This window comes from Dendrobates tinctorius, unplaced genomic scaffold (assembly GCF_039654945.1).
Source record: "Dendrobates tinctorius isolate UK_male_01 unplaced genomic scaffold, ASM3965494v1 ptg000036l, whole genome shotgun sequence".
Lineage (NCBI taxonomy): Eukaryota > Metazoa > Chordata > Amphibia > Anura > Dendrobatidae > Dendrobates > Dendrobates tinctorius.
In genome coordinates, this window is record NW_027361704.1 from 12,336,335 (window position 1) to 12,354,082 (window position 17,748).

General features: G+C 39.9%; 1 protein-coding gene across 1 annotated transcript; it reads right to left on the reverse strand.

Moving 5' to 3' along the window:
• Window positions 1-3,777: 3,777 nt before the first annotated feature.
• On the reverse strand, window positions 3,778-5,848 carry FOXI1 (forkhead box I1). Its single transcript, XM_073573728.1, has 2 exons — window positions 5,223-5,848; window positions 3,778-4,891 (listed from the first exon to the last, which is right to left on the reverse strand). Exons 1-2 carry the CDS (start codon window positions 5,794-5,796, stop codon window positions 4,356-4,358), a joined length of 1,110 nt encoding a protein of 369 aa, XP_073429829.1. The 5' UTR covers window positions 5,797-5,848; the 3' UTR covers window positions 3,778-4,355.
• Window positions 5,849-17,748: the final 11,900 nt, after the last annotated feature.

The window sequence follows — 17,748 nt, forward strand, 5'->3', positions numbered from 1 at the left end:
AGCATACTCTTCCTACTCCAAAGCCAGGGCAGCCCATGATATTGTGGGCCCCTGCCCCAGGTTGCAATCTTCTTAGGGGCCCGAAGAACGCACAATGGAGCCTCTGGGGCCGCATGCAGCCTTCTTGCCATGTGTTTGAGTGCCTGCTCTAGAGCATTTGCCTTCCAAGTGAAGACTAAAAAACACATGAAAAAACTGCAGTTACTTTTAAAAATGCAGAATCAAAGCTTTTCTGCACTATTAACCCCTTAACGACTGCCTATACACGTTTTAATGGTGGCAGTTAAGGATTATAGAACCCCCCAGCATTGGAAAATTTCCAGGCTTTCAGCTATCGGGGTAGCCGAGACCCCAGAGAACGTGATTCGGGTCAGTTTTCACCTATCTCAATGTTGTGATCACCGTTATTCACGGACTATCGGCAACTGCAAAAAAAAAAAGAAAAGTACGATTGCCTATTTATTTCTCTTTCCTCTGATATGATCTAGCACATCAGAGGAGAGAGAAATGGGGTCCCCAAGCTCCCTTACCTGCAGTGTCTCCCAGTCCCTCCAGCTGTGTCCCCCAGCCCTTGGTGTCTTCTTCCAGGAAGAAAATGGCGGGCGCATGCACTGTGCACCCGCAGAGACCTGCCGGCCGGCACCCGGCAACTATAGGAGATTTTTCCTGTTGGTCCATTTTGATCACTGTGATAGACTCTATGTTCCCATCCTGTTCCTCATATTATAGTACTGTTCTGATCCTGGTACCTATTTTATAGTAATGTCCCCATCCTGGTCCTCATCTTACAATAAAATCCCCATCCTGGTCCTCATCTTATAGTAATGTCCCCATCCTGGTTGTCATTATATAGCAATGTCCCCATTCTAGTTGCCATCATATAGTAATGTCCCCATCTTATAGTAATGTCCCCATACTGGTTGCCATTATACAGTAATGTCCCCATTCTGGTTGCCATCATATAGTAATATTCCCATAATTGTCGCCTTCTTGTAGCAATGTCCACATCTTATCTTAATGTCCCCATTAGGGTTGGGCTAGGGTTAGGGTTGGAGCTATGGCTGGGCTTTTGTTAGGGTTGGGGCTAGGGTTGGGGTTAGAGTTCTGTTGGGGATAGTGTTGTGGTGTTGGTTAGGGCTGTGGTTAGGGTTATTTTTAGGGTTGGGATTAGGGTTAGAGATGTGTTGGGGTTAGGTTTGGGATTAGGGCTGTGTTGGGGTTGGACTTAGAATTGGAAGGTTTCCACTGTTTAAGTACATCAGGAGTTCTCCAAATGCGACGTGGCACCTGCCATTGATTCCAGCCAATTTTGCGTTCAAAAAGTCAAACTGTGCTCCCTCCCTTCAGAGCACTGACATGAGCCCAAACAGTGGCTTTCCCCCATATACTGGGTATCGGCGTACTCAGGAGAAATTGCACAACAGATTTTGTCGTCCATTTTCTCCTGATACCCTTGTGAAAATAAAAAAAAGTTGGGTTCCAAAGTAAATTTTTTGTGAAAAAAGTAAAATGTTCAATTTTTCCTTCCATGTTGCTTTAGTTCTCGTGAAGCACCTGAAAGGTTAATAAACTTCTTGAATTTGGTTTTGCACACCTTGAGGGGTGCAATTTTTAGAAAGGTGTCACTTTTGGTATTTTCAGTTATATTGACCCTGCAAACTCACTTCAAATGTGAGGCGGTCCCTAAAAAAATGGTTTTGTAAAATTTGTATTAGAAATCGCTGGTCAAGTTTTAACCCTTATAACATTCTAATAAAATAAATTTTGTTTCCAAAATTGTGCTGATGTAAAGTAGATATGTGGGAAATGTTATTTATTAACTATTTTGTGCAATATGACTCTCTGATTTAAGGGCACAAAAATTAAAAATTAGAAAATTGCTAAATTTTCAAAATTTTTGCCAAATTCCTGTTTTTTTCATAAATAAAAACAAGTCATATCGAAGAAATTTTACCACTAACATGAAGTACAATATGTCATGAAAAAAACAATCTCAGAATCAGTGGGATCCATTGAAGCGTTCCAGAGCTATAAACTCATAAATTGACAGTGGTCAGTATTGTAAAAATTGGCGCAGTCATTAATAGTACATTAATATGTTGCTTCACATCTGCACCAAAAACACATCAAATATGGGGAAAATGCATAAAAATGCAGCAAAAATGCAATAATTAGAGAAGACTGTTACTATGTAGTTTGGTGCGGCCACATTATTTATTCAACGTGTGTTACAGACCCCAAAAAGCCAAATGTCATATAGTGAAATTTACCCTGGCTAATCAAAAAACCATGCCAGGGATGCCAGAAGGTAAGAGATTTGCAGGACTCCCATCTAGCTGCCAGGTACCAATGACCTGGATGCTAGACTGGAGTCCTGTAAATTGATCCACTCATCTCTAGTTCCAACCATTCTGGATAGAGAATGACAGTCACAGATTTGGATCTAGGCCTTGCAATGTCGGGTGTCTGCTGAATGTCCATCACTGCCACGGCCCCTCTGAACTCTCCAGCCAGGGTGGAGAGAAATGGCAAATGGGTATGGCTTGTGGTGTGGTGAGGGGCATGCTCAAAATATGCTGTGACGTTAATAACGTGTCACATAATTTGTACCTCTATCACCTCTTTATAGGTTTGGAGGTATATTGTAACCCCTGGGTGAGAGTGATCAACTATTGTTATGTTTTAACCAAAATGGAGCTGGTTTAAAACTTTGTTGTGGTGGAAAAGGGTCATTCCCAACACTCATCTAGTCTTGGCACAATGTGTTTTATTCACATGGCCATGAGTTGAGGTCATTTTCCAACTAGTCAATCTGGCAAGTCACTTTTATGTACACAGGGTAAAGGCTTGTGTTTGAATTCGAAGGCAGGATGAATTGTGATGCTTCTTGGCTTTGGGCTTCCTATCAACTCTACATGAGGGAGGAACAGTCAGTGCATCTGAATAGTGTCTGATAATCCTGGTAAAAATGTTTACACAGATGACTATTTCAGCTCATCTTCTATTAGGCCTGATTGAACTTTAAAGCTCTCTGTGAAAAATCCATAGAACTTCATTAAGTTTATTTGATGCCACAACTGACCATATGGGAAATTACAATTCCCAACATTTCCCAACAGTAGCGGACTTTTAGTGCATGGAAGTTATTGTAATTGTAACTCTCTGTGGAAGTAACACCAGGCATATTGTAAGATAGATATATATATATATATATATATATATATATATATATATATATATATATATATATATATATATAAATATATATATATATATATATATATATATATATATATAAATATATATATATATATATGTGTGTAGGTGGTGTTGGCTGAGGTCCTACCATCTCCAAGATCATATTCCAATATGTAGTACATGTAATAATAATATTATCAAACACCTCAAATTAGAAATGTAGTATAGTTTTTCTTTTTCGCTATGTCTCTTTCCTCATGTGCAGGCTTTGCAGGGCCTAAGGTGTCCATGGTTACAACCACTGATATAGTGACAGATAGTTGCTAATGGTCGTAACCATGGATACCTAAGGTCCTGCATTGCCTGCACATGAGAAAAGAGACATAGCGAATCAGAAAACTTTACTACAATTCTAAGTGGAGGTACTTGCTAATATTATTACACAACTACATAGTGGCCTAGGATCTTGGAGGTGGGAATACCCTTGTAAATTTTGCATGATTCAGAGTTGTATACTACAATCACCTTATTCATTACATTTGATATTGAATACTTGAATGAAGTCACAACATACACACATTTTCTTCATGTTATATTAATTTTAATTATAAAATAACCCATGTTATCCCTCACAGTGAAAATTGCTGTAATTCTTAAACATTCTTCACACCTATAAAAAGTCATGGAATACATACAAGCATCACAATACATTAGCTCCATCCATATTACGCATTCCTTGTAGTAAACATTTATACAGAAGTTTTATGTTTGTGCTAAAATATACTCAATTAAGCATTGCCTGGCAGTAAAATTGAGCATGTTTCATAATATGCTGTACTGCTGCATTTTCTTAAAACTATACCATTTCTGAAATGCAATGCACTGGGCAATTATGAGGCAATAAAAGGCAGTGTGGAAAAATAGTAAGGCAGTATATAAGGGAATAGGTTTAGGAACTTTAGCTTTTAAATTATAAATCAAATAATGTGACAGATAATATGAGTGTGATGAGAGGTGACTTGTTTTTATGAAGAAAAATAGCTATGTATTTCTTATAAAATGCATTGTCACAACACAATTTGTACAAGATACAGTGGTTCTGTTGAGTAGGTGCACATTTTCTTGTAAGTAGAGTACAATACATTATGAGCATTTTCTTATACTTCGGTACCTTCTCTGGAGTATAAGGTGCTATTTGTACTGATACTGTTATAGAAATGAGAATTAAACTGATTTAAAACTGAACTGCCATAGCCAAATGGATTTGATGGTACTGTAGTCGACCACTCTGACCCGCCGTGGTTGCTTAAGTTTGAAAGTTGAGAATATGAGTTAAACCCAGTCATATTATGTCCCATTTTATCGGATGGTTCATTATTAAGTCCAAGTGGCCTACTTACTGAGTTGGCACTACTGACATAAGCAGTCATGCTAGAAAGGAAGTTGTTAAGGCAAGGTGTTATAGCTGGTGGAGATAATCTTTTCTGAGATGATTCATCAGCTCCTGGTGAGGAGCTCTCCAACATGTCTTGATGTTCACCACTCTTTGGGCTATCTGATAGTGGACTCCCCTCAGATTTCTCAGAAGATGGCTGTCCGTTGGAGTCAGACTTTCTCTTTCTCTTTCTGCGGAAGTTTCCATTATCAAACATCTTTTCACAATTTGGATCTAAGGTCCAATAATTCCCTTTTCCTATAAATAAAGAACACTCTGTTTAGTATTTTTAAACGTTACATGCCCAAGGTCACGTAAGCTACAGATAGATGAGACAGAAAAAAGTATGAGACTAAGGTCAAGAAAAACAATGAAAATATAAATACTACAGTTAGCAGGGCACAAATGTTTGCAATTCATCAATCTACTCATAAGAGCTCAAATTTGCTATTGCATAGTTTAATTTGCGTCTTGTTGAAGTTCTGAGCAACAGTATCTTTCTATCATAACAAAATATATGATATAAAGAAAAATATCTCATGGTTTCCTCTTTACCAGTTAAATAGAAAAATAATAAAATATAATTTACCTGGATCATCTTCATCTCGAGGAATTTTTTTGAAACAATCGTTGAGTGACAAGTTGTGTCGGATTGAATTTTGCCACCCAGCCTTGCTTTTGTTATAAAATGGAAAGTTATCAGCAACATATTGGTAAATCTGGCTAAGTGTCAGTCTTTTGTCTGGGGCACCATGAATTGCCATGGCTATCAGTGCCGAGTAAGAGTAAGGAGGTCTCACCAATTTCATGAGTTCTTCTTGGGAAGGAATTGGAAGCCAACCTAATTCAGAACCTCCCAAGCCATGCATGTTAGGCAAGAGCTGCCTTTGCATCCCATATGACTGCGGCATGAAGTGGCTGGTGTTAGATCCTGGAAGGTATGGAGGTGGTGTAATTGATGGTCCATTCAGCCACAAGTAAGGATTTGTAGTTGTGCTGTAATCTCCAGTCTCAAAGTTTGAAGGTCGCTGAGGACTAGGCATTGTCTGTGGATGGAAGATGCTATCACAGTAGATATTCATTTCTGGAGGTTCTTGTCCTATACTTGGAAACTGAGGTCCACAGCGTGGTGGAGAATGTGTCTGTGGATCAAAAGCACTCATGATATAAAGTTAAAAGACTGGAGAGGTAAATGCACCTGTGCTTGCTACTGTCCTGAAACAGGTGTAACACCACTACTTATACACCTGTCAGTAGCTAGCTTTTTGAATATGCTCCGCCCAGCTTTCACTGACTGGCTGGAGATGAAGTGATATCCCTTTTTGGAATGCTGGCAGTCTATAAGCCTATTTGAAATTTATGAGTGTTTATCTTTTAAATGAAAGGAAGACTTTTTTTTTCTAGTTCTCTGAAAAAATACTATCATTTTATTGTAACTCCACTACAGGCAAATGTCCTGACACACAGAAATGGCCTTTTCCAGAATCAACACAATATTGAAAAGTACAAAATGCACTTCTGTCTTCATGGCTTAACCCGTAAAACTTTATAGATGTATACAAAAAAAAGTTCTTGATTGCAAAACATATGGGACAAAGGCTTTTAGATTTGATACTTTAGATGTTACACCTGCATGCAGCAAGATCCTCCTTCCATGACAAACCTGAGCACTGGTTGCATCAATGTCACAGAAGTCGTTTATGGAATGAGAAACATTCTCCAGTCACTTCTGTTTATGGGTTTTGGATTTTGCTCTGAGTTTAATGACCATGTAAAAAAGATAAGCATCAAAATCATCTTTACCCTTCACATAATGTTTAGTTTCCTGCATACAATGTTTAGACAAACAAAAGCAACAGTTTTAGTACATTTCAAATTCTGACGTTTTCTCTCTTAATACATTTCTGTCAAACTATTTACTACTTGCAGCACTGAGGACTTTATTTGCTCAGCTCAATGTATGTACATACTACACTTAATTAGAGCTATGCAGGACAAAGGAAAGTCAATGACAATGCGCATTCTGAGAGTGTGGATTTGCTATGAGAGCATATACTGTATTTTCCATTAAAGAAGCATGCCAAAGAAAATTTGGGTTCAGTTCACCTGTCTGAATATGTGTGCAGTTTAGCGTAAGCGCAAAAAGAAACTTACCGACTGCAGTCTTCGCCGGTTTTTAGTACCACTCCCGACCTCTTCTGACTCTCGTGATTGAATTTCTGACTCTCAGGATCAGACTGGGGTTTATGTGTGAACTGGAGGCCACTTTCACAATGTAAGCCTACAGAACCTCGTTCAGACACTCTATAGGCTTACAATGTAAAAGTGGCTCCTGGTCCAAAAGTGATCTCCTGGGTGAGTCGGATTTTCAGACACAGGTGGACTGGAGCGGCACTGGAAACTGGGGTAGACGGGGATCGCTAAGTATTGCACTTACTCTACTTCCGAATACATACTTAGACAGATTTAGGAAATAAAAACATTCTCAGCCGTGCTTCTTTAAGCATTTAGGACGTCCATGAGTCCTGATAAAAAAAAAAATTTCTATCCTTTTAAACAATGCAAATGCAACAATTCCACTAAAAAGTTATTTCACCGCTTCAAATAATGCATATTTCTATACATGTTACACATAAAATGCAATCTTGAAAAATATAGCAAAAACCTATTGATTCAAAAACCTTTTTACGCTATAATTTGTCATTGATCCATCAACTATTTCATGTCTGTGAGAGATGTCAGGTGCCCATAGTCTGCAGTGAAAGGATCTTATGTGTTATTTGTCCTCTTGGGATAAGCTGTGGTTGAGATATCTGGAAATAACTGGCAGTCACAAGATCACGGGGCATTATTAAAACCAATGGTACCCAAAAATGGGGCTATGTAATATTTTATGATGGGAGATATAACATAGCGGTTTCCTGAATATTCTAGCTGTACATTTATTTATTCTAGATAAAAATCTATCTAATCCAAATGAGAATAGATTTGCGTTGGCTTTGCCATTGACGGTGTAACATTCCTGAGGCTGAGATTAGCAGTTGCTGTTATGAATGCCTTTGTTATGGCCAGATAATGCAGGGATGTCTGTTTTGCCCAGTACACTGCTCCCTGCCTTTGATAGTAGCATACATGCTGTGTAAGCAGATGATAAGCAGATGCCTTGGTGGCTGGAGATGTCTCTTTACATTGATGTCTCCTTGGCCACACTTACAGATCTGCTGTGATTGAAAAGCTTTTAGACAAAAGGAAAGATGACTTGACTTGTTCAAGTGCTATTGGCTAAACAAACATTATATATGTAAATTCTTTCCTCCTACATGTAAATGTACAATGTTACATCACCATTAAACAAGCTCAGTATCTCGTCTCATTAGTATGTCCATGTTATCAGAGATCATCATTGATCAGGATTTCTTGCAGACTGTCATCACAAGCTGACAAGAATGTATAGAATTCACTGTCAGTGGCACTAAATGAAAGTTTATTATGTTATATTGAATTGTAACAGATTTACCAAATTGTTGTGTTAACATATGTGACAAAAAACACGATTGCTCAAACCGTACATTTTTTTTGTTTCGTTCACATTCATGTCATTGTTGCTTGTGAGATTATTAGTAAAAGCAAAGCATGCACTAAAAAAGCAGTGTGCCCATTTTACATGTTCATTTTTTCCTCACTGCTTACAATACAGTGTCTCTAAACATATGCTTCAACTAGTGAAATACCAGCTACATCACTTTCTAAGTGCTGCACGATAACGATGCATGGATTTTTTGTTATAGGCTCCTTATATTATGACATGTATGATCTCATTATATTCTACATTTTGATTGGACTTTTATGAGGTGAACATACAGTACAAAAGTGGCACTGTCAAGCTTTCTACATAAATTACTAAAAGGAGGTGACATCTATTGATACAAAAAGGAGGTGACATCTATTGTTAAAGTCACTTAATAGTACTGTAATCCTATTAATGCTTAAACTGGGGATCACTGACCAGAAATAAATGAGTTCCATCAAATCAACAGAAACAACAATGGAGCCTAGATGGACGTCAGTGTTACCCAAGGGTCTATCAGCCTCTCTTGACATTAGATTTTTTATGGATCTGTTACAGTCCAATACATAATGTTCTCCATTAGATTCATAGAAAGATCCATCAAAGCTAAAGCTGAGACCAAACAAGATGAGCCTTTGTTAATTTTATACTTGCAAAATATTCATGTATGTTATATAGTCTGGTCAAGGAAAAATTGTGTGCTGGTGCCACTGCTTATAAGTGCAGAGCCAGATCAGAACACGGCCTATCTTTGCTCTTGGTGAAGGAAAGCCTAGCTACATCTCTGATCAATGCTCTCCCCAGGGCGGCATTCACTAGATTTATCCCCAGGCTAAAACATAAGCCAAATTAGAACCATATGATTCATAAAGGAGAGGCATGTGAGGCTCAGAAATATTGTATTTATCGCATACATACACTGATAAACTAAGCAATAAAGCAACAGTAAGTACAAATCACGCAACTGCAGAGTTGCATTTCTTTAGTTTTATTTTAATTGTAAAATTATTCTTTGTGACACAAATATGAATGAATTCAGCTGAAATGTAATAAAGATGCCATAGTATAGTAAAAAATAGGGTATGGATGGATACATTATCTATCCTGACAATTTTGGACGGACTAACAATGCATATTACAGTAACTCAGACTGTTTCTTGGTGGACAATTACAATGAGGCTCAGTAGTAAACATAATGGAAAAACTCTCTTGGTGTGAAAATGTCCCTTCTTCAAGAAATAATTGGCAAGAAAAGTGTTTGACAAAATAATGAGAAGTGCAGACTACAAGTAATGGTTGCTCGGTCCTTCAGAGTCTCCCCGATCTATATCTGATTCTGTAAGCCATCCTTCAGACTCTCCAAGATCTATATCCAATTCTGTAAGCTGTCCTTCAGACTCTCCCCTTTATATATCTAATTCTCTATGCCATCCTTCAGACTCTCCCCAATCTACATCCAATTCTGTGAGCCATCCTTCAGACTCTCCCCAATATATATCCAATTCTGTGAGCCATCCTTCAGACTCTCCCCATCTATATCTAATTCTGTAAGCCGTCCTTCAGAATCTCCCGTATCTATATACGATTCTGTAAGCCATCCTTAAGACTCTCCCTGATCTATATCTAATTCTAGAAGCCATCCTTCAGACTATCCCCAATTCCCCGATCTATATGTAATTCTTTAAGCCGTCCTTCAAACTCTACCCGATCTATATCTAATTCTAGAAGCTATCCTTCAGACTCTCCCCTTCTATATCCAATTCTGTAAGCTGTCCTTCATACTCTCCCTGATCTATATCCAAAATCTGTAAGCCGTCCTTCAGACTCTTCCCGATCTATATCTAATTCTGTAAGCCATCCTTCAGACTTTCCCGGATCTTTATCCAATTCTGTAAGCTGTCCTTTTAGACTCTCCCCGATCTATTTCAGACTCTCCCTGATCCGTATCTAATTCTGTAAGCCATCGTTCAGACTCTCCCCGATCTATATCTAATTCTGTAAGCCGTCCTTCAGACTCTCCCCGATCTATATCTAATTCTGTAAGCCATCGTTCAGACGCTGCCCGATCTATATCTAATTCTGTAAGCCGTCCTTCAGACTCTCCCCGATCTATATCTGATTCTGTAAGCCGTCCTTCAGACTCTCCCCGATCTATATCTAATTCTGTAAGCCATCGTTCAGACTCTCCCTGATCTATATCTAATTCTGTAAGCCGTCCTTCAGACTCTCCCCGATCTATATCAATTCTGTAAGCCGTCCTTCAGACTCTCCCCGATCTATATCTAATTCTGTAAGCCATCCTTCAGACTCTCCCCGATCTATATCAGTTCTGTAAGCCGTCCTTCAGACTCTCCCCGATCTATATCAATTCTGTAAGCCGTCCTTCAGACTCTCCCCGATCTATATCTAATTCTGTAAGCCATCTTTCAGACTCTCCCTGATCAATATCTAATTCTGTAAGCCGTACTTCAGACTCTCCCCGATCTATATCTGATTCTGTAAGCTGTCCTTCAGAGTCTCCCCGATCTATATCTAATTCTGTAAGCCAACCTTCAGACTCTCCCCGATCTATATCTGATTCTGTAAGCCGTCCTTCAGACTCTCCCCGATCTTTATCTAATTCTGTAAGCCATCGTTCAGACTCTGCCCGATCTATATCTAATTTTGTAAGCCATCTTTCAGACTCTCCCCGATCAATATCTAATTCTGTAAGCCGTACTTCAGACTCTCCCTGATCTATATATGATTCTGTAAGCTGTCCTTCAGACTCTCCCCGATCTATATCTAATTCTGTAAGCCAATCTTCAGACTCTCCCCGATCTATATCTGATTCTGTAAGCCGTCCTTCAGACTCTCCCCGATCTATATCTAATTCTGTAAGCCATCCTTCAGACTCTCCCCGATCTATATCTAATTCTGTGAGCCATCCTACAGACTCTCCCCGATCTATATCTGATTCTGTAAGCCGTCCTTCAGACTCTCCCCGATCTATATCTAATTCTGTAAGCCATCCTTCAGACTCTCCCCGATCTATATCAATTCTGTAAGCCGTCCTTCAGACTCTCCCCGATCTATATCAATTCTGTAAGCCGTCCTTCAGACTCTCCCCGATCTATATCTAATTCTGTAAGCCATCTTTCAGACTCTCCCCGATCAATATCTAATTCTGTAAGCCGTACTTCAGACTCTCCCCGATCTATATCTGATTCTGTAAGCTGTCCTTCAGAGTCTCCCCGATCTATATCTAATTCTGTAAGCCAACCTTCAGACTCTCCCCGATCTATATCTGATTCTGTAAGCCGTCCTTCAGACTCTCCCCGATCTTTATCTAATTCTGTAAGCCATCGTTCAGACTCTGCCCGATCTATATCTAATTTTGTAAGCCATCTTTCAGACTCTCCCCGATCAATATCTAATTCTGTAAGCCGTACTTCAGACTCTCCCCGATCTATATATGATTCTGTAAGCTGTCCTTCAGACTCTCCCCGATCTATATCTAATTCTGTAAGCCAATCTTCAGACTCTCCCCGATCTATATCTGATTCTGTAAGCCGTCCTTCAGACTCTCCCCGATCTATATCTAATTCTGTAAGCCATCCTTCAGACTCTCCCCGATCTATATCTAATTCTGTGAGCCATCCTACAGACTCTCCCCGATCTATATCTGATTCTGTAAGCCGTCCTTCAGACTCTCCCCGATCTATATCTAATTCTGTGAGCCATCCTTCAGACTCTCCTCGATCTATATCTGATTCTGTAAGCCATCCTTCAGACTCTCCCCAATCTATATCTGATTCTGTAAGCCGTCCTTCAGACTCTTCTCGATCTATATCTGATTCTGTAAGCCATCCTTCAGACTCTCCCCAATCTATATCTGATTCTGTAAGCCGTCCTTCAGACTCTCCTCGATCTATATCTGATTCTGTATGCCGTCCTTCAGACTCTCCCCGATCTATATCTGATTCTGTAAGCCGTCCTTCAGACTCTCCCCGATCTATATCTGATTCTGTAAGCCGTCCTTCAGACTCTCCTCGATCTATATCTGATTCTGTATGCCGTCCTTCAGACTCTCCCCGATCTATATCTGATTCTGTAAGCCGTCCTTCAGACTCTTCCCGATCTATATCTGATTCTGTAAGCCGTCCTTCAGACTCTCCCCGATCTATATCTGATTCTGTAAACCATCCTTCAGACTCTCCCTGATCTATATCTAATTCTGTGAGCCATCCTTCAGACTCTCCCCGATCTATATCTGATTCTGTATTCCGTCCTTCAGACTCTCCCCTATCTATATCTGATTCTGTAAGCCATCCTTCTTACTCTTCCCAATCTATATCTAATTCTATAAGCCAACCTTCAGACTCTCTCCACACTTGTGTTTTCATTTCTGATTCATATTTAGTAAGAAATGTTTGCAATGTCAGTAGGAGATAGGATCTTTGCTATGTTTCAAAATGACATTTCCATCCATCGAAATAGCATAGGTTCACTTTGGATGAAAAACATGTAATAGCATGTAGAAATGAATGTTACCTAGTCATTTAGTAGTATCCATCATTCAAAGAGAAGTATGGAAAGGAATGTTCCATGGAACAGTTAGTGTCATTGGGGGTAATTTGCAGCTTCAGCAGTGTTTCAGAAATACATATGGAATGGTGTCTACAGCCATATTTACTCTATCCAATTTACAACTGACATGTATAACAATGTGTGCCGGCCATGATCTACACTTCTTATTGCTACCGGATGGGGATGCTGTTCTAGATCAGTCTGTTATTTGAAACTAAAACAAAGTTTAATGTTCATGGGTCAATCAAATACAAACAGTACAGTGAAACCAAATTAGTATGTAGTTGTGCTATATGAGAAAAACACAATATTATTGATATATGTAGATTCTAGGAAAAATCACACTAGACAAAAAAATTGTATTATGGTTGTCACTTTATAGATGTTAGTGGTAATTATATATTCCCTTTAAAATCCATTGCACTAAATATATTGAAAATAAGATGTTATTAATTTAAAGTATTCAATGAGACATTGCATACATGGATATACATACTGGATATGGATACTTTTAATCCCCGAAAAAACTAATGTAGAATGCCCACATTTTGGTTCTCTCAGACCTTGGCCTTGGCAGTATTCGATGCAATGCAACAAGTAATATATTTCTATCATAAAGATTGTATACAAGAGAAAGGAATAAAAGTAACAGTGCATAAAAACATTGCCTGCTATGTATCCAATGCAGGTTCAAACTGGATATAAAACCTTAAAATTGTTGTCCAGGTATAGGTACTGATGAGCTATTTACAGGATCGGTATTAAATAGCAGATCAGTGGGGAGTGATACCAATCATCCCCATCAATTTGCTTGGGCAGCAGGTGGATGTAAACCTTCTGAGTGGAGCTGCCGGGCACAGCACGATTTACTGTGTGCAGCATAGAAGCTGAGCTGCAGTGGCGTACAATGACTAGTAGTAGTTGCTACACTTTGAAAGGACCTACGGTGATGGTGGGGTGCCAGATGTCGGCCACCAACCAACCCTATAGATAGGTCATCAATACCTATGCCAAGACTACCCCGTTAAGTAACCCTAAGGGTATGCTCACATGAGACAAAAAAGAGCTGTTTATAGTAAGATACACCACAAATCATCACGTGACTGTGGAGAACGTAATCAAATATCTGATTCATGTGTAAATCTTGTCCTAGTTCAGTATTAGCAGGCTACAATGGCAGTCAACCACATTAAGCCAGATGTTTCAGTCTTGAAGCTGGGGATGTGTCTCCACGCTGGCTGTATTTGCTAGCGCGTACAGCCCATAGACTTTCACATGGGCCGCGATTGAACTCTAAACAGTGTTTGTAGTAAATGTCCATGACTAGAAAATGCAGCCGATAAATTCTGAAATACCGTACACAGTGCTGCTGTTTATCGTGTCACCAAGTTTTCGCAGTTGGGAGATTATAGTAAATAGGCCAATAATAATATTGACCTACTGGATGTTTGGTAAAATCAAAAAACTGAGACAAATCGTTAATGATTTGTGTGTCTCAGCCTCTGGGAAAATCTCGCCGGCCAGACTTTTATACGGCTTTCTCCTTTAGTCCCACCACGTCGTTTAGTAAATGAAAACATTAATACTCGATGTTGAAGAACAATCTGATTCAGAATAATGACTCCTGATCCAGAACGTGTCAGTCCCCCTGACCCACAGCCGTCGGGTGAGTTGGTATACACGCAAAGCATGTTATCACTGATTATCATTCTCATTGACTTGTGGATGAGCTACATACACTAGACCCCGGACGGAAAGGTTTCATGTCTCACACATACTATCCTACGCTGTTACTTTCACAGTTAGTGACTTGATGGATGTGGTGTATAATTTATATTTTACTGCTGTTTATAGTGCACTGGTTCATTACGAAAAAGAACACAATTAATGGAGAACTTAATTTCAGAAGACTTACTCTATCCAGCAAACTCCTTGCCATTTGCCGTACACATGTGATGTATTCTTTGTGGCTAATATATATGAGGATACGGTCTGCGTTCAGGCCAAGGATGACCGCTATCTAGACCTGAAGCTTATAATGTAAAGTAGGGATGAGGCCGGAGGCGATCGGCCCTATGCCAATCCTGTTCTGTGAGGAAGGAGCAGGATGGACCGGGGTACAGTGGTGAGGAAGAGGGGAAAAGGACAGGTACCCTGGCTAACCAAAGTGACTAGCCAGAATTCTGATGTAAATTGCTTTGAAAAGTCGCCAAGTTTTTGTGCAGCGCAAAATATATTTAAACACTACATATTTGTATTCTGATGCAGATTCTTCCTGTCTGTGCTGTCAGATGATCTGCATCATTGACATTATTGTTTATTATTTTATACATGTCTTCAGTCTCAGTAGCAAAGGTGGCCACTGTGTATGAAAGGCATCATGTCATGGGTAAACTATTAGTCAGGGACGTAAGAACAATGGGGAAAAGGCAATCGCGGTATTGAAGATATCTACACATTACCAAAAAAATCATCATTAGTTCATCATTGGAAGAAATAAAACTTGACATTTCAGCACCTGCATGTCAGTGCATTAGCTTCCAGGACGCAGCCGGCGACAGATCACTGCATGCCAGTGCAGCACGTTCCTTGGAGAAAGGTAAACTTTGGTCTTGTTGTCAGTAAATACTGAGCATAACGCAATTCTGGCTTTGATGAGCAGTTTCAGATGGTTTATGCCAGTGGCAATGTGTACGTATTTACAGTACAAATACATAAAATGGAGCTTTCATATGATGATTCATAGCCGCTCACAGAAGTGTGACCTTGCAGCCTGAGCTGACATCAGTGGTTGCTCCATTCCCCACACTTGCAGGGAACACCACCACCAGCTTCAGGCAGTTCTACATCGTCTTGTTAATTCTTAAAGGGCTAGAGGTTAGTTTATTCTTTTATCCTTTGTTTTCAAGTTGTCAGAATTTCCACACTCTTGGAATCTTCTGCCTGCATTTTAGTGGATTTCTATTAGTGTTTATATTCTATTTCAATTCAAAGTCATAGTAAGGTTGGCCTGGTGGACTTGTGTTCGGTGACAGCGCTGGCAGACACCAACAGAAAAGGGCCCCTATGCAAGAACAATATAAGCTCCAAAAATGCAATTAGCACCTGCCTTGTAGGTAGAAATGGGCTCCCTTACCTCTTGGGCCCCTGGGTGACCACACAGCTTGCACGATTTATATGTCCGCCCATGGGTGACAGGGAGCCAATAAGTCACTCTGTCTCATCTACAATATTTCGCTAAGGGCTCATGCAGACATCCGTGGATTTTGGTCCGACTTCGGACAGCAATGCATGGAGTGGCAGCGGGTCCCCCAATTTGAGAATGACAGTCTTATAGAAATGTGTGAAGCTGACATGCTCCGGTCTGGAGAACTGCCATCAGTCCGTGCATTAGCAGTCCGTGCTCGGAACAATTTGCATGGACGTCTCAATGAGCCTTAAAGCCTCCATACTAAATCTAAGCCAAGGTGATTTGTGCTATAGGACAAATGAGCTGCCACCTTCCAAGCTACAGTCTGTAAGTGAATCCTACAAGTATATTTTCTCTGAAACACGGAGATTTTCAGAGAAAAGTATCCCTGGATGCTATCACACAGAATCATGCTGCACGCAGTGTGGGGTGCATGAATCTGCAGACAGGGTCCCCATTTCTAGTATTGTTGGTAGGGAGGCCTAGAATGAAGGCGCAATCGCTAAACACATCGGAGCCATCTCCTCGCAGACACATGAAAGAGTAAAGTACTAAAACAACATGACTATGGCTATTATAAAACGACAATGAAAATCAGCCATTTATTTAGGCTCTAAGCAGGATGGTACATGGAGGCCTAATTACACACTGCTTCATATTACAAATGAGATTTCATTTCCATACTATGTTCGCTTGATTCCCCATAAAGCGGCTTTATTTTTACCCATAGTTACACATGCAGAGTATGTATGTAGGATTCATAAAGAATAAGGATGCACGCAGTGATTTCTGCAAAAGCATGATGGAAATCATCAGCAGAAAAGGCCGCACTGTCTACTAGAATCTAAGAAATGAGATCTAACATCACCATAAATGTTGGTAAACAGCTCCCCCGAGTGTTTTCTCTCTTCCTGGATTTTCTCTTAGATTAATTTCTATTATGGTAAAACAGTTTATAGGAATGCGTATGTATAAGGGAGATGATGGTGTACCAACATTGGTATTTAGCTATACAATATTTTGTGTCAAATTGCTTTAGTAACAAACCAGATCCTATCATGGAAGAAGATCAAGTTTCAAAATAAGTAAAGTTTGTAACGTTGGTAAATATCTCCCCCTAGTGGTGTCTTTTTTTTCTAGTCTAGCCTATTACATTATTTTACATTTAAATACATTTATTAAAACAATTTTGTGTACAATGTATGTATAAGGGTTTTTAGCTAACCCAATATTATATTTAACGCTCTTTTCCTGTTTTGGAAAACCTCTGTCTCTTGCCTACAGTTTATTTGAAAAACAGACTGATTTACCCCGTCCCCACTTTCCGGGTTTTGAACTGAGAAACTGCTCCCCATCTGTTATTGCTGAAATCACGCTGACAGCGCTGAAGTCAATAAATAATCTCAGCACCTCTGCCCAGGGGCATACCTTAAGGGGCCCATATTTGGACCCGTTGTAACAGGCCAGATTAACCCCCCTGCCCAAAAGTGGCCTAGCCAGATTATACCCCCCCGGGTATATTCTGGCCTAGGCCAAACTCTACCCCGGGGTATAAATTGGCCTAGGTCAGTTTATACCTCTCTGGGCCAGAATATACCCCAGCTGCTGTAGATCAGATTTTTCACGCTTTTGAGGACCATTGAGTGATATACTTAATAACGGGGGCCCAGTCAGTGCACAGGGGCCCCAGGCAGCGCGCAAGGGGGGGGAACAGACAGCACACAAGGGGGGCAAAAGACAGCACTCATCTACCCCCCTGTGCATTGCCTGGAGCCCCTGTGTGCTGCC